At 35.9% G+C, this 20,957-nt stretch overlaps 1 protein-coding gene across 8 annotated transcripts in view; it reads left to right on the top strand.

The window, feature by feature from the left end:
* The window catches only part of LOC126874826 (cAMP-specific 3',5'-cyclic phosphodiesterase-like), a 175,011-nt gene that overhangs the window by 61,810 nt on the left and 92,244 nt on the right, over positions 1 to 20,957 (top strand). The window contains exons 1-2 of one of the 8 annotated variants that reach the window (XM_050637274.1): positions 13,886 to 14,109; positions 14,357 to 14,509. The exons of 5 other annotated variants lie outside the window; for them this stretch is intronic. Coding sequence is in view for 1 of the 3 variants with exons in the window: in XM_050637273.1 (XP_050493230.1) it covers positions 2,830 to 3,056 (227 nt within the window). In the remaining 2 variants the exon portion in view is untranslated. Of the gene's footprint in view, positions 1 to 2,404; positions 3,057 to 13,885; positions 14,510 to 20,957 lie in introns of those variants that run through there. 2 more of the 8 variants (XM_050637273.1, XM_050637275.1) reach the window with 2 other exon arrangements.

Raw genomic sequence — 20,957 nt, 5'->3', positions numbered from 1 at the left:
CAAATCGTTCATCCGTCAGATCGAGGTTCATGGTGATTCGTGATCTTACAATAGTTCGATCGAACGATCGAATATTTTTAGAATTCGTAAATTTAATCGCTATTGCTATTATCGTTAAATAATTGTTGTTATTTCTATACTCAGAGGATCACGATAGTTATTATTTTATCGAATAGATAAATCTATCGTTCTGAGCCAAAAAAAATCTTTATTGCACGCGCTTACAAAAACTAGGGATAAAAACAAAAAAGCATCTTAAGCCTATCGATTAAATCTATCGATTGTAACTAGGATTATCTTCTAGTTACTATTTCTTATAACTAACGCATCTGCATATGGATGGGGAGCACGAACTCACCTTGTCGTTTTCAACAATAATAAACTCGTAAATTTTTATTTGTTGCTTGAAATGTACACAAACGTACGCGTACACTATCTTACTGATAATTATTATTGGATCATCGTGATGCAAGTTTCGTAGTTGCATTCAGTGTGTACAGCTATTGTATTCTATTGTATGACAGCATAATACTATAGCGTGGCGCTATACTACTCTCAAATTATTGCACATCGGTTTATATTAATTTACTACGCGAGTACTATATTATATTCTCTAGTATTTCTTCTACTGTGTTCTTCGGTGTTATATTCTGCTTCGACGTACTTTATTTTACTGCTTTAGTATTTTATTTTACTACTCCATCCCCTTTCCTACTTTTCTCTACTCTGTTTTCTTTCCACTATCCTACTATCTTGCTACAGAACAAAAGATTACCTCGTCAGTCGTTTCAACGTAGACACAGAGTATATAGGTACATATGAAAGTATATAGGTAGAGAATCGACAACCATAAGCACGTGTCCTTCGCGGTTTCCTGCGGTTTTTCAACGAAGAGAATGAAAAACGCGGACACGCGTTTCCTTCGCTGTCGTCAGATATCAAACAATAAATATTGTTCTTGAATCATATCGAACAGTTCTTGTTCTAAATCCGGCGAATAAATGGATCGCGTTATCAAGTTGTCTTTATTTCCTTCGTATCTCATTTCTCGAACCATTTAGGCAAAGTAGAATCGAAGCCACGGGATCGTTAGAATTATTTCCCATTAAAAAATTTTACTGCTAAAGATTGCTCGAATTTCGATATTTCGATCAGTTTTCGAAGAAAGAATTCAGGAATTAAAATAGATCGAAGATTCGGCTGAAAAAATGATTGAAGTTGAATTTCCTCTGTAAATCGCTTCGCGTTTCTAATTTAGAGAAAAAAAGAATACGTAATTTAAATTCATTCTCAGGTTTTCGTCAATTTTAAAATCACTCTGCCTTCCTTTTAACACGCGTTACGATACGAATGAAATTTTCATCTAACGCTTGAATTTCACTCGAACGACGATTAAATACGTCAGCGATAGATGAAATAATATTACGAGGTGAAATGTAACGCGAAAAAGCACATGGCGAGAGAACGGGTTTTTAATTCCACGAATTTCGTTGAAGCACACTCGACAGGATCGTCCTCGTAATAAAAGTTCATTAAAATCTGCAAATTCCGGCGGGACTGTTCTCTGCGAGACGATCGCATCGTGTTAGTCGATTATTTGGAAAATATATTTTCCTAGCGTGGACCTTTCCCTCCTAATTGGAGGCACCTTATTCCCGCTTACGTAACAATCAACGTTCTGCATTAATTACAATAATTCGTGCGGCCTTAATGGGGACTGCGCAAGACCTGTGAAATGAATTTTATAGAAATACGTTGCGCTCGTGTTGCGGATTTTCTGGACGAAGAATTAGACCGTCGTTTATTCTTAAAATCGCGAGGACCGAAGAAATTTTCGAGATCATCAAATATGCGTTCTTGATAGGTATATTCGATGGAAGAAGAATTTTTGTGTCTTTTTGGTGAAACCGACAGAGATGTTTCAGAGCAAACATTTGTCATGAAGAATCGCACGAAAGGATGTTAACTTTCGGTCCGGAAAGAGGAAATAGCTCGACATGTGTTTGTCGAAGGTAAACGTGAGAGGGAAATCGTGAGTTGTAAAATTCAGTCTTCTATTCCGACGAATTTCACATATAAGGTCGATAATACCATAAAATGCTTAATCTTCGACAATAACGGCCAAGACATATTTTATGGCTCTGTGTATCTGAATTTATAAATTAATTTTAATAATATCCGTTCACCTCGTTCGATACGGAGTCGTAGTCAGAGAAATTCGAAAAATGAAATCATCTTTCGTAGATTACATTTAGATCAGAGAATTAAAAATAAACTCTTTTCTCGCGAGAAATAAGAAAATAAAAATTCATCGTTAAAACAGAGATTAGGAAATTTTCGAAAGCGTTGCCAGATTCTCCACGATATTTCTCAATTTCTATCTTCTGCTAATGAAAATTCCATTTCCAAAGCTTCCATATTCGACGAACCAAAGTTAAAACAAACGATTCGTCCAACGATCCACTATAAACAATTCACATAAACGATCCACATAAACAATTTCAATTTCTCGCGACAGAAAACTTGCATCGATCTTGCTCGAACCTCTTGCAAAACTGAATTTCAATTACGAAAAAGCCAAAAGCGACTATCCACCCTGGATCGTAGTAATCGATCGTTAACGATCGATCAAGAAATTACCAAACTTGCAAGATAAATATCGCGATAATAAAAATATGAAATAAAGCCGCGAGAAATTGCCGAGAAGAAAGAGTGCAGGTGATGGTGAAGATAATGAAATTGAAAAGTGATCGTGAAAGGTGAAATAGAAACGGTGAACGATCGATGTGTTTGATAGACGAGCTCGAACAGGGGCAATGATCGAACACGATGATCGTCTTCTTCTTCTTCGTGTGGATGATGGTCAGGTGGCAGGAACAGGAGGACCCGAAGGAAGACTCGCGAAGAGATTCGACGGTGAAGGATAACCGCGAATGCGACGATTCGAGACGTGATTCGAAAGAACCGGCGATTATTGGCCTTACATCGTATGTTGACAAGCGTAGATATCGTCTTCGACGACATTCGCGTCGATACTACGTCGATCGTAAGAAGAGGTGAGTGGATTTGACGGATGCGGTTGATGATCGTGGAGATGCCGATGAAAAATGATAAAGCGATCGAATATTAATTGAATATCGGAGACATTCGAATAGATGGATCTGGTATTCTGAAAGATTAGAATGTTAGAATTTAAATAGTGAAAAAATATTTTGCGTACTAATAAGAGAGGATGAGATAATTAAATAGTCAAATATTGGAAATATTAGAATAAGTGAATCTAATATTCATCGATACTGTATTATGTAACTAATGCTAATGTTGTATAATATTATCAATATAAAAGGATTAGAATATTAGAATACAGATAACGAAAAATATTTTAGATGTTGATAAAAAAAAGACGAGCTAGTTAAATATTGGTAGATAAGGTATTTAAAATATCAGAAATTATTTGAAAATATACCTGATAAAAGTATTCAAAGTTAAAAAAGCGTATCTACAACCTTTGCTTAAATCAGGTCAATGCTGCCAGGTAGCAGAAAAGTAGTTTATCTATATTTATATTAAGTAAGAGAACCGTATAAAGAAACCAGGGATATAACAATTTGTACAATTTCGGACGACATACGTGAAGTCGATACGTATTTGTAGAATACTAAAAATTCTGTTTTTCAAAACCAGACTTTCGACCAGACACATCTATTTGAATTTTGAACTTATAGAATACGTATTACGCAGAATAATAATTTTATTAACAGAGGCCTGCCACTTGATTCTTTAGATCTCATTGTCTAAAGAAAAACCCTACACACTAACGTGGGATTAAAGTGTATATACAGGAGGAATTATTTAATAAAAATTAAAATATCAATATTTCATCCTCTTGTCTCGTGCAAAGCGATAGCTCTCGTCTAGATTCTAATGGACTCGCATCGTGTGGTAGGTAAGCGCCACCGAGCTTTTGCATCGATTACATTAGCATTAGCATTAGCATTAAGGCCAGTAAGTGGATCGGATTTAATATACTTCGTTGGATATAATCTTAAAGGGTTACTGGGTAGGCCCCCGCTTATTTCCAGTGGACTGGTCGCGTACAGTTGTGCAAGGATCATCAGGATTATTGCCTCTAGCAGAAATACTACATTTTGATTTTCCCAGTGACATGAGATTAAGCGGTCCGCCACCTGTGTTCGCTGATCGGTCGACCGCCTTCTTCTCTTCTTTTTCTCGTGATTACACAACTTTTAATTATACAAAATTCTGGTTGTGCAACTTTTGATTGCACGAGACTGTGATTATACAATTGCTGATCGTACAAATTTCTTTCCTATTACTGAGCACAATGCGTTCAATTATTTCCGATACAATGACAAATACGTAAAATAAACGAGATACGTGAAATATTCTCTTGGCTGTAACTTATGGCTAGACTGCTCGATATCGGAATTATTGAATTATTGGAATATCGGAGTAAACTATACTCGAAATTCTTATAGTCATAACCGGACGGTAGTAGGAAACTGGCAAAAATTGTATCGTTCGAAGAAACGAGAAATTAAAGATCCGTTTGATCGATCAATCACCGTGAAACGATAATAAGAGAAGTGAAAATGAGGATTTGAAGGAAGAGGCAGCAGTTGACGCTATATTGGAACGTAGTGGCCTTGAGGAAGACTTCTCACGTGAATTCTTCGTCTGTTTTACGTTCTGTTCGACGAGTTTTTCCACGGGTTTCGCCAGTGCAGGAACAAGTTCTTGACACAAATCTGGCGACCCTGAAGAGCGTGTAGGTGATAAACACCCTTAACAACCGCACGGCACGCCAGCCCCTCTCGTGATCGATAACGAGCTTTCACCCCGACCTTTTCAACTTCTCGCGATTTCTGATCGGTTTTTAACACATAACTGGCAAGGTGGACTTCGCGGAGTTTCAAGAATTTCAAATTTTTCTAATACTTTGGAAAGTACGCAACACGGCGTTCTGTAAGGCTCGCAAATACAAGAAAAAGAAAAACAACAGAAACTGAGAACAAATTAATTATGGAATTATGGAATTTCAAACTGAAACGAAGACGAAATTTTGTAAAGTCCGAGGGAAACGAAGAAAACACCAAGGTTTATGGAATATAGACGAGAACAGAGTAGATTTATTTCTTACTTTGTAATTATCGTTGCGATTGGTAGATTGAAATAAAATCGCTAAACGAAGAATTAGAATTAGAACGTATTATATGTTTGTTTAGTATTTTGCAATTACTCCAACTATTTGATGACGATTATTTGAAACATTATTTCGTCGACAATTATTTTGAATATTATTTTAGTGATAACCAGTTTGAACATTATTTCGATGACAAATTGAGTTTGAATAATAGTTTGACTGTTATTTCGAACGATAGTTTGATATTCCAAAGTTACAGTGTTTCTTCGAACTTAAGACTCGAAGAGGGAGAAATGCAAGTCGCTGGTGAGAAAATAGATTCAAAATTGATGGATGGGTAATTTCACGGAGGGAAAGGACCCACAGCCTAGATTCAAGCTGAATGGTCGTAGGTGTGGCACGTCCACTGTCAATATAATTTTCCATTAAGCGAGCTGAATGGAAAGCTCGATTATGCCTGTAAAATTAGGTCGGCAATGACTATAGGGAGGATTTATTACGATCTATGTGGTCCTGTATCTCGTGTAAAATTAAACAAACGACATCTCAGGCAATATGAACGAAGAGAATTAATATTATCGTGGCAAGAATAGAATTATTAAAATATTTCACTTAAATATATATACCTACACACACACACACACACACACACACACACACACACACACATGTATACATACATTTCCATTAATTATTACGATAATTTATTATGAATTATTTTATTTTCATTTATCGTAACTCGTATTTGTATTTTACATGATAAAAGCCATTAAAAATTGACTAAGTGGTTCAAGGCGAGAATAAGATCGACAATACCGATTTTATCTCGATGTGGAGGCGGGAAGTTTTATATTTTTCTTTAGACGTAGCTTCTATCACGGCGATATTATCGCACTTCCGCGTCGAGATTATGGTTCAAAAGAGTATAGGTACCTCGTTACGAGACTCTGTTGTAAATAGAACATTGAATCCGACGAATTATCAGGATTGTAAAATGTAGATCTGTTTTAGTGTGAGGCAAATAGGAGATAGGAACAATTACGACGTTCTTATTGCCACTGAAAATTCACTAGGATTTAATCACAGTTATCAAGCTGTTAAGTTGATAACTTATCCCAGAGGAATTAGAGCGCGTTCACTTTTTAATTCCATGCAGTTATTTCTGGTTAATCCATGTTTACAAATATTACACAAAAGAATCAAACGATTAATAATACACGTAATGAGATATATTACTAATAAATATAACAAAAGCAAACTTAACGTGTCTACAAGCATTATTTCTGTACAGTGTATAATCTAAACTTGTGATTAAAACAATTGAAAATAGATGGAAAAATGTAACGACGTACATAATTGCTATCGCTACAAAGATGAAATATTCTTTCCTACGGAATTCACGAATTACAATTATGATATAACAAAGTGGAAAGATGTAATAATTATTTTGTTAGTGGAACAGAATGTTGAAACGTTGGCTGCTGCTGTATCTCGAATTTCAATAAATATGCTTTGAGCAGGATTACCAGTCTTGTATACTCGTAGCAAGGTCTCTAAATTATTCACCGGCATAGCTTTCAATTAAACATCACCTCCAGCAATTCCTTCTACTTACAGAACGTATCGCTAGACGATACATGTTTACAGAGCCTCGTAAAATTTTACTACTGAGATGTTTGAAGCCTTAAAATCATAACAGGATATTGCATGGAAGTATAAAATCTCCAAACAGTATGGCCGCCAGCCTGCAATCTATAGCACATGTATATAAATAAAGTTACTAAGCCAGCTGAAAACTCTATTTAGAGGAACGTGTTCAACTTTACCAGGCAAAATCTGTACGCGAGACACAACAGACGATGAGTCGGCACCATGCTTCCAGCTACGTACACCCTATAACGCAAAATTTCAACCTGGCAAACCTTCTAAAATCCCGACTGATTCGATACATGTATTGGAGGTTTACGAAGCAAGTATAGCTGTGATAAACACAAAAGTTGGCATTTACGATCGCCATAACGTCCCGTTATTTTTGGTAGTTACGCGTGTCCGCTTGTAACCGCTGTCGCTATCGATTTTTCGTCGACGGTAGCGCTGGAAACGTCACAGCTTTCGCGATTTCCTCCACCTGCACTTTTTCTTTACGGTTTCTTTGGATTAAACGACCTGCAAAATTTTACGTTCTTTCTTTGCTGGAAATAACCTCTATTCCCTCGCCTTTGGAACGTATGATTACAAATGGGGTATTTTAAGCGCAATATCTTGGCTTCATTTTTTGCCATACTGAAAATTGGAATTTTTTTTTTTTTTAAGTAAATTTGCTGTTGTAATAAAATTAACGAGAATGAGCGATAGAAGGTTGAGCTGAAATTTAAAATAGGATTTTAATTCGGTACAAAATTGATCTTTTTCTCTCTTTGGTGGAGTTGCGTATTGGAAAATTTTTGGTGTTTGGGGAATTTTTTAGTCTCCCAGGCAAAAGAAGAATTTTCGTTCGGTAGAATGTCAGCTTCCCTAATGCGGCATCGAATATCGGAAAACTTGGACTTTTTGGAAGTTTTTTCCTCGTACGAGTAGAATGGTATCGAAAGGAAAGAAACTTTTAGGCGTTTTGGGACGAAATAAGAATTTCTATTAGGTATAAAGTCAACTTTTCTAACATAGCATTGGATATGAAACTTGAAATTTTGAAGGGGCAATCTTTCAAGTTTGTCAAATCAATTTTGAAAATCCAACAACGTAGCAAACTGAGGCGAAAACGATCAATTTTTTAAATTTACCGGTGTTTAACTTTATTACAAAAATAATTTACCAATATTTAACCTATTGTATTCGTTCTATAGCTAAAATTATTCTCCAATATTTAAAAATATTCTCCATCTTTTATCCATTTTATACAAAAAAAAAAAAGATGCTAAAACTAAGTGATCCGTTAAAACTGATCTTTACGACTACCTAAAAAATTCTACTTCCGCAAGAAAATTTCAATAAAAAAGAAATTAAAAGTCAGAGGTAAAAAGAATTGAAAGATATTAAATCATATTAAAAGATTCGGAAACTTGCGCATTAAAAATTATCTATCCTCGTTAAAGATTATTATTCCACGAAAAATACATAAAAATAATAAATTTACTTCTCTGCGGACATTAATAAACTTTTCGAGATGATCTACTGCTATACGTATATAACTTAAGAAGGAAAAGCAAGGTGTAGAGTTTCATAGTAACAGGAAGTTCGTGTTTCCTGCAGCTTAAAAGACGATTTTTTTCCTCGGTCGAACAACAGCTACGAGACGGTTCTCATAATTCTTGTGTTATTAACTAATAAAAGGTCTGCGACAGCACGGCACACGAGGTCGTGTAATGAATTTCATAATTCCGGCACAAGGATTTTCCATGGCGCTCAATTAGGCGAGCGTGACATGTTCATTTCCCTGGCGATTGGCTGCTTGCCTCTTCTTTCCAAGATTTCTTCGAATCGTAACTGTCGTCCGCGTGTCTGGTTTCAACGAGCCTCGAAAGTACAGACTGCATCATTGTTCTCCAGTGACTTCAATTGGAACGTGAAACGTTTTCTTGTAACATTACTCGATTCTTAAGACGAGCTTAGATGTGTCGAAAAATGAAGGGATGTACAATTTTTAAGGAAACGAAGATTTTTAGACGCTTTTTTACTTTACTTTATTAGCATTTTATTATGTAGAACATAGTGGTAATTCTATGTTTTATTATATGGAATTTCGGTGTAGTAACGAGGGTAATTTTGGGCAAATATAAATTTGAATTTTTCGTTTAGGTAGGTTGGTTATATTTTGCTATATAGAATTTTGGTTTAGTAATTGCAGTAATTTTAGATCTAGGTTATAGTAATATTATTACATTCTGTTATGTAAAATCTACACTTTGATTTTGCATACAACGTAGCCAACAAAAGTGACTTGTTCTTATATTAAAAATCGTGTTTGTCTAAAATTTGAAGAAATTTAACTTTCGGTTGAAAGTTGCATATGAAAATTGAGGAAAGGAAAAGGTGGAGATTGAGTGAAATCGTTGAAAAGCAATTCTCTGAACTTTTATTTCGGAAAAACAGAAACGGTAGAAAATAAAATCTTAGTTGCTTCTTACAAACGAAAAAATACTTTTCAACGTTTCCATTTTGCTTTTTTAAATAAAATAAACCGACATTTATCAGAGAAAGAGCAATAAAACGAGATTTCCTTGAACTCGTAAGACAGGAAAAAAGATCTAATTGGACAGAAAACTAATGAAAACTAGTTTCATAAAGGGAAATAAGAATCGCTAGCCGAGAAGATGTTCTACTCTGATCCTACTTTTCGCGAACAATGATAAATGTAGCGGACCGTGGACCGTTGTGAGATCTCTATTCAAGGGAATTGCCACCAATCTTCATTGATGCATTTAAGTTTATGGCTCGTGCCAATTCGTGTCAACTGGCCTGACAACGCGTGGGACGTAAATTACACCTTGTCACTTCTTACAGGAAATTCTTTCGACGTCGATGCCACGAATCTTTTTGCTACGAATTTTCGTTGCTCGAGGAAAGCCTCGCTTTTTGGTTTATCAGAGATAGCTTCGCGATCGTTCGAACAAACATGCTCCTCGATATTGTAACAATAAAGCTGATTTATTGCCTGGATTCTTCTCTTTCATGGTGTCGCTCCTATCCACTTTTTTCTATTACGAATTGTTTCGCCAACGAGTAATTCATCTCTCCGATTGATACATCGTGGAAAACTCGGGACATGGTTCTTCCCAAAAATGTTTCTCTTCCGTCTGAGAATATTATTCCCTATAAATTTGAAATTTGTATTATTTTCAGGAATTTTGATCGTCAGCTTCGACCGATGATTTGTTTGCAAATTTCGTATACTTCGTATCCTCGGGTTTAAACAATTATTTCTGTGTAATATAATTTTGACAATTCTTTATCAATACGTCGAAAGGAAATTTTAAGTCGTATGCTTGTCGTTTTATTAATTTCATTGATTTATGTACTGTGAGAATGGAATTTAATTAACTTTCGCGTCGCTGGTATTTTGAGCTCAGCCTCTTTATAATTTATCTAGAATTTGTATTGCTATTTTGGAATATTATTTATCATACGTTAGATATCAGCAAATTTTAAATCATATCTTTGTTGTATAGATATTATACCTATCTTTACTCATCGAAAGCTGTACTTCGCAAATTTTCCACAACTTCCATATCTTTTTCAAGCATCTGATAATTTCTGCGCGTAATAATCTAAGAAATTCTCATTTCCGCAACTTTTCCACACTCGCAGTATTAGTTCTCGAAAAATGTCTTGCAGCTCTCTGCTTCGAAATCCTCGGAGGAGCTTAAAAGTAAGCGTTTCGTGCATTCGCAAATCTCCCCTTCTCCTTAAACTTCCTCCCGGTCCTTTGTTTTCCCCATAAACTTCCTGTATTCTCGACAGGATCCTCGATCCACTTATTTCGAAACGATCTCAGTCATTAGTCCTGCTTTTATTCCGCTTCTCGCTTTGAAAGTACAAACTTGCGAGTTGGTTCATTTGTAGGACACCGTGAAACGACCAAACGAATGGTCGCCCATAAGAAACTCGCCCCATAAGAATATCTCGCCGGTGTCTCTTCGCGAGACAACCGAGCCTCTGCTGTTGTGTTTTACGTCCGGTTCTCGGGTTTACAGCAAATGAAACGCGAAGAAGTTGCTCGTTAAGCCGGGCTCGTTCTAAGAATATCCGTTTGAATTAAATGGACGCGCGACGTCGCGAACAATTTCAATTTTACGCGAAAGTAGGACCATCGTATGAGAATTTCGCTTCTCTAATCGTGACGCTCTATCAGCAATATAGAAAATTGCTTTTCCATGTTCAAATTATTGTCCGATACCTATGCGTTCGTGCAGGTTGCAATTAATTTATTACCGTGGAATATCGAAGAGCCAGATCCGTCACAGAGTTACTTTTATCGTAGAATTTTCCCGCATTTTCACGAGCAGCCAATTTATCGATACGACGAATTTGCCATCGTATCTTTCAGTGTTCGTTTGTTTTAAACACTCCGGATTGTGTAGATGAAATTTCAAAATCGTGCCTTGTTTCCCGAATTTCCTAATACGTTTTCCTCGAGCGAATGTTCAGTTTGCTTCATCCTTGGGGAAATTTCGAATAAACGCAGAACATATCGAAAGATGAAACCGTAAAAGTATCGACAGAAATTAGAATCACCAAACAATGTCACGTTTTACGATACGATTTGCTGTTCGTCGAACTACGTAGCTTGGAGCATACAGGTTCGAGAAGCAACCGAAGTACGAAAATAAAATAATAACGCTAATAGCATCGATCGTGTGATTCGACGGCAAACAATTTGTTTTTAGGATCAATATTTAAAACGTGACTTTATTAACAGTATCAACATAGAACGTAGGAGGAAAACGCACGTGGTAAAACGGACTCGGCTAAAAACAAGATAAATAACGGAGACACATGATTGTACGTGAAAAAGTAGGAAATTAAATTTGCTATGGAAATGAAATTTGCTGGCAAGTGAAACATGTAAAAGCGTCGCATCGAAGTTAATGTAAACGAACGATGGACAAGTAAACTGGATATCGAGCAAATAAAGCGATTTAAATTCGCCGCGTGAAAAAATGTGTATCATTTGCATTTAAACAACTCGCTTATCTATTGTTTATCGTCACGATAGTGTTTAAATCTAATCGACAAACTAGATTCTTATCGCTGCTACATGCACGATTAGATAGTTTACAATCTACTTTTAATCTCAATCCTATTGGCCAATATTTATATAACAAATAGTAAAAATTAAATAATACAGAGCCGGCTATTTTCCACTCATAAAGATATAAATAAAATTTCTGGCTTCTGATACAGACAGATCGAATTTTGTCAAACGTAGGAATTTTTTTTTTTTAAATTATTAGCCATCGATAAGATGAAATAAACGAGTTCAAAAACCTGTACAGAGCAAAAGAAATTGTACGATCTACGATCAGTGAATACTTTCATAACGAATAAATAGAATTATCGATTGTTTATATTAATATCGTCGCTTTAATTAATATTTCTTCTCTCTTGATCTTTTTTCAGAACGTAAAAATTCGCTAAAAGTTAGCAATTTCCAACAAAATCCAATAAGCCGAAACCCAATTATAAAGTTATTATAAAACCCAATAATTCCGCATTAACAGAAAAAGTGCGTGAATCGCAGTGTACGTTTTCTGATTGAATAAATAAAGTGACCGTTCAATCCAATTCGTTAACGTACACAATGCATGTTTTAATTAAGAATTGTATCGTTTCTTCGTGTTGCTTTAAAATCGTTTTAATAAACACAATAATTCGTTCGAACTCATAGATCATCAACGAAATCCAATAAAAAGATAATTCCAATTTTTGATAACAATAAAGTCGTATAGAATATGCGAATATTGCAATGGATATGGTTTTACGTTTGCACCGGTGATGCACTGTGAAAGAAATTTTGTCCCGGTTGTGGCGCATTTTTAGAAAATATGTCAGCGTTTGAAAAATGAAAAAAAAAAAAAAATGAAGAATAATAGGTTAATGTGGAATCCTTCGAACACTTTGAATTATAAGGAAAATTAATCTAGAAATGAATTCACGATCTGATAACTGTATCATATCGACATGGTACGATACATTGGTCCTTAATGATTAAAATAAGATAAATCCCATGGATTAAAAAATTGTCTACGATTTACTTGTTTAGATAATCGTGAACGCCGCACAAATGCAATATAATATTTTGCAGAAGTTAAAAGTTAAATTCTACTGTGTATTTAAAAAACAGAATACTCGATATTAGCATCAAATATTGGAACGTTTGGCTGAAAAGTTTTCTGTAACGCGAACGACTTGGATAACATCGTCAGAAAAATGTGCGCAAATGCACAAAGCAATATATTTTTTTTCAAAGGTCATAGTGTACTATATTGAAAAGAATAACGATTATTTAGTAGGAAATATCTAAATTTTAAACTAAAGGATTTTTCTATAATGTGAATGACTTAGATAAGATAATATTGTCGTAACGTTGTAAAATAGAAGTGCGCAAATGTAACATGTTGCACAAGTTAAATGTTATGATGTAGTATGTTTGAAAAAAATTATGATTATTAGTATGACATATTGGAACATTGGACTAGAGAATTTTCTCTAACGTCAATCATTTAAATAACATTGTCGTAATATCGTTAGAAAAAAGTGCCCAGGTATAACGTAATATTTCACAAACGTTAAATACCACGATGTAGTACATTTAAAAGAAATATCGAATATTCTAATTTTGGACTACAAATTTTCTACAATATCCAACGACTTAGATAACATTGTCAGAACTTTATCGAAAAGAAGAGCGCAAATGTAATATTTTATAAAAAAATGAAGTATTACGGCATAGCGTGTTTCGATCTATTGCGGTAGCCAGGGAAAAATCTATAAAATTCGCCTGGCGATCAACCTGTTAATATTATAAAACGACTCGTAGTATAGGCTACCTACCTAAAACCTTCTGCTGCCCGCTTATCAGCAGTCAAACGACAAAAAAAGAAAAATATGGCAATATGTACAATATTTGCCGGAGCGTAGTCGCATCACGCAGGTACACGCTGACTGGATCAGCGTATAAGCAACAGCTCGAGGCATGGCTGCCGTCAGTTCACAGTCGGCACGCGACCAAAGAGGATCGTTGCTGACGATTATGCGCGAGTGATGTGTCCTTGGTGCAGGATACGCGCCAGGACGACAGAAATTGCCTGTTTGTAATCCGAAATCGAACAATCGTGTCAGTTAACCCGAGATACGCGTAACAGTCAGATCGGAAGGCTGTTGTGTGTTTGAAACTGATGTAGAAAATTCGTGAAAGTTAAGATTGTTTGAACGTGTGTCGAATTCTGGTATAATTTCGCCTTTTCAAATATTCCCACGGTTCTTGTGATTTGATAATAAAGTTTCAGTGCGTTTGAAGTGGCTTGGTGACGGTTTGAAGGAGTTTGTAATCTCAGATACGATAATCGTGTCGGTTAACGCGAGATACCCGAGCAGTCCGTCAGACAGCTGTGTGCTTCAAACGCACGTAGAATATTCGCGACAGTTAAAATTCTTTCAGCGTGCGTCAAGCTTTCCTATCTTTCCGCTTTTTAGATTCTCGCAGTTCCAGACGTTTCATCGTGTCTCTGGTTTTCATGGAGTTTCAGTGCGTTTGAAGTGGTGGTCGCAGAAGATTTGAAGAAGACCGGCGAAGATCTGAAAAAGATTGGCGAATAAGGGGATTAAAGTTTCTTTTACGGGTTTGAGGTATCGTAGAGATTCAAGGTTTTCAAACGCCCTTCCGAATTTTAGTTCGTAGCTCTTAGCTATGGTCGAGTTAAAGCTTGAAGGAGTTTATGCTATTTGAAGGAAGGTTTCGAGGTTCTTGTTTGAAGAAGTATCGAATTTGCGGATATTTTTACGATTCGAAGTACCACAATTCGTGAAAATATAATGTGTCATAGAAGCTGGAAAATCGAACGTTTTATACTTCCTTATTCTAAACTTTTATATTGTTTAACGAGCATAATTGGATATTTTACTCCAACCAGTACTCGGATACGATGACTTAAAATCGATCTTGAAAGTGGAAACTGCAATTTGAACATCCCAATGGGTCCAATTTGAAACGTTATCCCAATTTCGTAGAAAACTCTAAATCATCGATCTCAAATAAAATACCTTTGATTAAAATAAAAAGTCAACGATATTTTCAATGAATCTTTCCTATCAAGTATCTTAGAAAATATTTTCCAAGATTTGTAGGGTTTCCAAAACTAATAACGACTGATTGGAAAGTTTCCTCTGGTTTTCGATGATTGGCAGTCTCTTGAATCGACAACTACGATTTCAACAGAGATTAGAACAGAGAAAATGGCGAATAAATATTTTTGTTCCGCGCTCCAATTACACGTCGGTCACAACACGTTGTTGTGTGATGATCTTACGAGGCTAGGAAGATAGCGAAGACACTACAAACTGTAGCAAAAACCGGTTGAACGTTCTGAAAATTGGAATAAATAATTTTTCTACTGCTCAGTCATGGCTTCGTTTAAAGTTGATAAATATTCTATGGAAATGAAAGTACTCTTTAACAGAAACGCGGTTTGAAAAATTATTATGTATTCGTCCTTTGCCTTGTTTGAATTTCGTTCTTTTTTATTTGAAAATAATCGTGTTTTAGAAACTTTGTAAAGATTCCACGAAACTTAAATTATTCCTACTTTTTAAACTTATAGCTGTAATAACTTGAAACTTATAGCCTTGATAAATTCTCCACTTATTTTTATTCTTATTACTTCCAAGTATCTTCAACGTCGTCTGCTTCAATGAAACTACAAATATGTTTTAATTAAACGCTACTTAACCAAACGATAAAAATCCATGGACGCGATATTCATCCTGGAAGGAGTAAAAATGGTCGTTAAAAAATTCGACGCCGATTCGATAGAGACTCGACAGTAGAAATTTACAGTCTCTCGTGAAAACGGTGGTTTCCTCGTTATCAGGAGGCTTGTGTCGATAGATGTCCGTATCTATGCAAACATTCGTCACTGATCGAAGCGTATGAAACCCGGAACGTATCGGTGTCGCGATTATCGATCAGGTTTCTCGTGTAATTTCCGATCGTAGCGCGTGTCTACACACCAGCCAATTTGTTTCCCACAATTATTTCGTTCCCATCGACAAGAAAATAGTTACAGCTCCGGTTCGTTTGATTGAATAATCGACGAACAAATTTTCAGGCGTAATTTCGTCGTTGCTTTAACTTATTTTATTTAAAATTTCATTTCCATTCGTCGAAGATGATACAAATAAAATTTTGGGCCAACAGGCAAATTGTTATTCGTCATAGTTTAGTCAGTTTCCATTTCTACAACGATCTCTTCGCTTGAAAATGTGTCTTCGTTGATTGAACGTTTTCAATATCATTAATTCGTGGACAAAAATAAAAATTAGGTTAACATAGTATACGCATTAACAGGTTTATTTTAATTTTCCAAAATACAGTCTCTTAGACAGTCCATCCAGGAAATTATTATTTCTAATCTATTTACAGATTTTTCTTAGTTGAAGATTTAAATATATTTTTCAACGTGATACAATGTTTAGTTATTATTGATAATTTATTGTTACATCGATGTAGATGATTTCTTGATTGGATCGGACACAGTACCAATTACCTACCGACAGGCATTGTTCCCTGATAATTATTCGAATATCAACCTGGACAGTGATTAATCGACGTTTGATTAAAGGGCGAAATTAGATGTCCGAGGATTATTCTCGCGTAATACTCTTAGAAACCTCTTCCACGAATAGGAACAAATAATTAAACGCGATTCTGATTGAAATAAAATTCTATCCGCTCCCTCCACCCTCCCGCATTGGTGTTGGTGTATCCCATTTGAGGTGTTACCGTATAAACTGGGTATTTCATTTAGCGTGGTAACGTTTCTGTCGAGAAAACACTGTGTAAATTGGATTTTATGAGGGATAGATGCAGCACGTTTCGTAAGTGGGAAATATTTTTCCAATGGATTGGAAAGTTTATGGCAGACGTGACGTGGATGTAAATTGGTAGAACGCGATGTAATATTTTCGTTAAGTTTCTAATGACAATTTATCGTAGGATTTTGTAGAAAAGATTGTAAGACAAACATGTCAATGGCATTTAAACATTAAAGTTTTAACAATTTTCAAAAAAATGAAAAACTTCAGGTATATTTCAGGTCATTCGTTTAGAAACGAATTACATAGTTTGGTCACATTATTCAGTCTATTTAAAAAGTCAACTCTCTGCTCAACTTTGCTCTCGATAGAAAGCCAATCTTCTACCACAAACATTTTGATTCGAAAACGAAACTAAAAATTCCAAAACGCAGCTATAATTGAAGAGTAACCTGATCTTTCGTTTTCCTGGAAATTCCTGAAAAAGAAACAGTGCTAAATTTTTGCTGCGAAATTTATTCCTCGTATCAACGCCGAACCAGAATCCAATTATTTATCTGTAATTAATGATATCGATATAGGAGAATAACGAAATTTTTCGCGTTTCTCGGTGGAAACCGGCGTTAAATCTTCCTGCAAAATTTATAACATTAACATGGCGGAATATCCTCGAATTTATAACGTCTCTCGTTTCTCCATCGCCGTTAAAATCGCCGCGAAAAATAAATGTAAACTGGAAAAGTAGAACGAAAGAACCGAAATTAATCGTTGGCAAAAATTTCGAAAAACCCACGGAGAGGAGAGAATGATTTGTACTCACGAACCATTGAAAGACGGTTAAAAGCGCCGTGACTTCCTCCAAGTCTCATTTCCCCTTGCTAACGGCTTCAAACGCGAACTTATCGAGAGCAAAGGTGGATGAGTTGCCGCGATGTCGACGCGTAAAACGAGGATTTCCATGGAAATGGAAAAAGTTCCAGGTGGCTTGAACTCTGGGTGTTTAAATTTGGAACGTCTTCATGGGAGGTCGTGGCAGATTAACTGTGAACCGTTGATGGATAAACGGGTATCCCGTTGGGATATGAAACATGCCGCATTAAAATTAGAAAGTCTGTTTCATTGGCCATCGTAAGTTATAAGATATATGGTTATATGACTTAGTTCTGCACAGTCTATGAATAACTTGTTCAAGCGGCGTCGGCGTATCGCAACTTTTAATATGTTTCACAACGTCTAACAATTTTTCTGCGTAGAAATATCTCGCAGAATATGCATTTCTATGGATATTTATTAAAATTAACATTTTTTTTTTGATAAATATATCTTTAGATTCTTCTTGTACGCAGGATTTAACGTCGCGTCAACTGCAGCGTAACAGCTGCTTATTATCAGCGTCGACAATGTGAGCGGCGAGAGTACTACTACTTAGATTTTCTAAATAGCGAGACATCTTTCAGTGTGAAGGAAACGCTTGATATTTGATCTTTATCGCAGAGATCTTCGTTCAAAGAGTCTTTGATCTGGTATTTATTGCCAGAGTAATTGTATCTCTAGCAACGTGGAAAGATGTGTTTGACAATGATTTGACGAACGCAGGTTTCGCAGTTTGCTGGGTTAGATCTAGAGATTGCATATACACGTGCGAGTTTTTCTGAGAAACCTGTGACCAATTCTAAGTCTGTTTGGTATAACTTGGTCGTCGACGATCGATGTTCCTCGTAACTAGGTTCTGGTAACTTGTTAAAAGGCTGTTCGTTGATTTGCAGTGCGTATGAAACGTACTTTGTCGTAAAGTGTGTTTTGTTTTACGTAAAAGAAATTTTTCCGCCGCGTGTTTGTAAGCTCTGGTTCATGGAAAACGTCTTCCATCGGAAAATTTTCAGTTTCACGCAAACCTTTGCATATTGTTCATACATATGGAAATGGGAAAATAAGAGAACTTTTTTCCAATTTATTTAACTTTAAATGTAAATGCGAAAAGTTGTTAGTGCAAGCTTAATATTGGAAAAGAGAAACGTCTAAAAATAGGAGAGTAATAAACGAATCTGCAAAGTATGTCAATTTTAGCTTTTCAATGCGAAAGTCTTCTACCGATATCGCGAAAAAAGGAACGTCAATATTCGATTAAACTGCGATCCAGCTTACCAACCGCGCCGACCACAAAGGCAGTAAAATGTAATAAAATGATTAAAAAATCCCAGAAATACTGCGAGGGGATGGTTTAATGCAGAAAGGACCCACTCATAATCAAAAAGGGACGAAATAGAATTTCCCGAATATCTTCCCACGAATTATTCTCGCGGTCCCGTTCGCTAACTCTCCATTAAACCAATATATTTCATTTGCAATATCTTTCAGTCAGTCCATGTTACCAAAAATCCTATTTTACGATATCGTAGTTGCTTGATGACGTTCCAGCGCATTATTTGGTAATAACCGTGGTGCAGGTAGTAAACCAGTAGAAAGAAAATTCTTATTTTGAAAGCCAGCGAATGCTTATACAGCTTGGGCCACGCAATCGTTTCGGGCTATAACTCTGTTACCGGTGTAGTTGCTGAAAAATGTTGAAAGAGAAAGACGAATGGTGCGAAAAGTAATAAATTTTGTTTAGAACTGCGATCTACGATTGCATTATTTCCAGAAATTGAAATGTACACTTTTTTTCGTACAGACAGATGCCTTCTCGTCACTGTACGTGGAAAATCATCGCGGTGAAATGGTGAAAAAATAATTGGTTATGGAGATATTTAAAAAAAGACGTCCTTGTCGAAGAAAGAATCGCGTGGCCCATGCTGTATATTCGTTGGATATCAATGTCAAGCTTAAATCCGAGTTTGATTTATTTACAGAGAGACGACTTGTTTCCGGGTTAGTCTAGGGAAGGTAATTGAAAGTTGGTAATAGTTTCACTTGCAAAGGAACGAGATATCTGCTTTTTTTAAGCCACAGGAAGCTTATGTTTTTGCTTCAAATCGATGTTAGATTCAACTTTGAAAATTGCAACCTGATCAATTGTAAATTTAATTGAATTTCTTAATTTTAACCAAAGAATAAACATACTTAGAAAGGATCACGTTTGGTATAAACATACTTAGAAAGGATCACGTTTGGTATAAACGAAATACATCAAAGATCGGATAAATTTGACAAAAAGTAGCTCCTCTACGCTTTGAGAATTCTTTCGTGAAGAAGGAATATTCCCTCGAGAAGCGGCTTGTCCCTCGATGAAAACCGACAGTATGGTATTTACGCGCGGCATCGCCTTCAAACTCACGGCGAGCTCTTTTTTTATAGTCCGCGGGAGTTACCGAAACCGTGACATGAAAGATGCATACACGTTTCGCAGCCTCCCTTTGCCTCTTTTTTCCTTTCGCCATTTGTAACAGCCTTTCTACGAATTTTACGTTGCGTGAAATATTTTACACAGTATGCGAGCGAGCGTCGCTTGGGAATTACAAGAAGAGAACGCTTCACGCGTATCTATTTCCTCTTTCCACGTTTCCAATTTCTCTGGCCGAATTTCGTGCGCAAACTTGATATCGAGGGCTTTGGTAAAAATTGATAATTAATAACTTGTAATTGAGATTGGTAGGTTAGTTGAAAGCCGATACGACGATTACGATGAGGAGAGAAATATATTTTAGGGGATATTCGGCCTAGAAACTTAATACTGATGAAAAGAAATTTGATATTATGAAAGTCGATAATAGCTGGTAGCTAAGATTGGCTGTTGTACCGATCAAAAATTACATAGATTTTTTAGGAAAGAAGTATATTTTCGTATTGCGTATTGGCACGAATTAGGAGAAATTGGATTTGCAATAGCAAATATTGGTTTCATAAAGAACACTTGTATGCTTTTAGTATCTGTGAAAACAGGCAACATCTGATAGTTGCAATGTTAAATTCCTCCGTTTCGAAACATACAGTGGCGGTCAATTTTAGAAAATTGATTTATTTGAGAAAAACGATTAAAGATCTTCAGAATTTATTCCGTTGTTATATTCATTAGAAAGTTACCGTTAAAGTGGTATAGTTGTACTCGTAGGGAAATAGGAATTTTAAACCTCCTTCTGTCCGTCACTGTACTTTTCCATGTTTTTCGCGTCTTTATCAAAATATATAAATCAACGAGTGACACTTTTAAAGCCGCAATTATTGGTGACATCATTCCTCCGACGTTGTTTTCTTCTACTTTACGATACCGCGCGTTATCAGACTCGTTAATTAAATATCCGAACAATTGTTTTCGCGAATACTTCCA

Source organism: Bombus huntii, chromosome 16 (assembly GCF_024542735.1).
Source record: "Bombus huntii isolate Logan2020A chromosome 16, iyBomHunt1.1, whole genome shotgun sequence".
Lineage (NCBI taxonomy): Eukaryota > Metazoa > Arthropoda > Insecta > Hymenoptera > Apidae > Bombus > Bombus huntii.
Note: the sequence above shows the minus strand (reverse complement) of the source record. Positions and strands in the feature narration are given on the sequence as shown.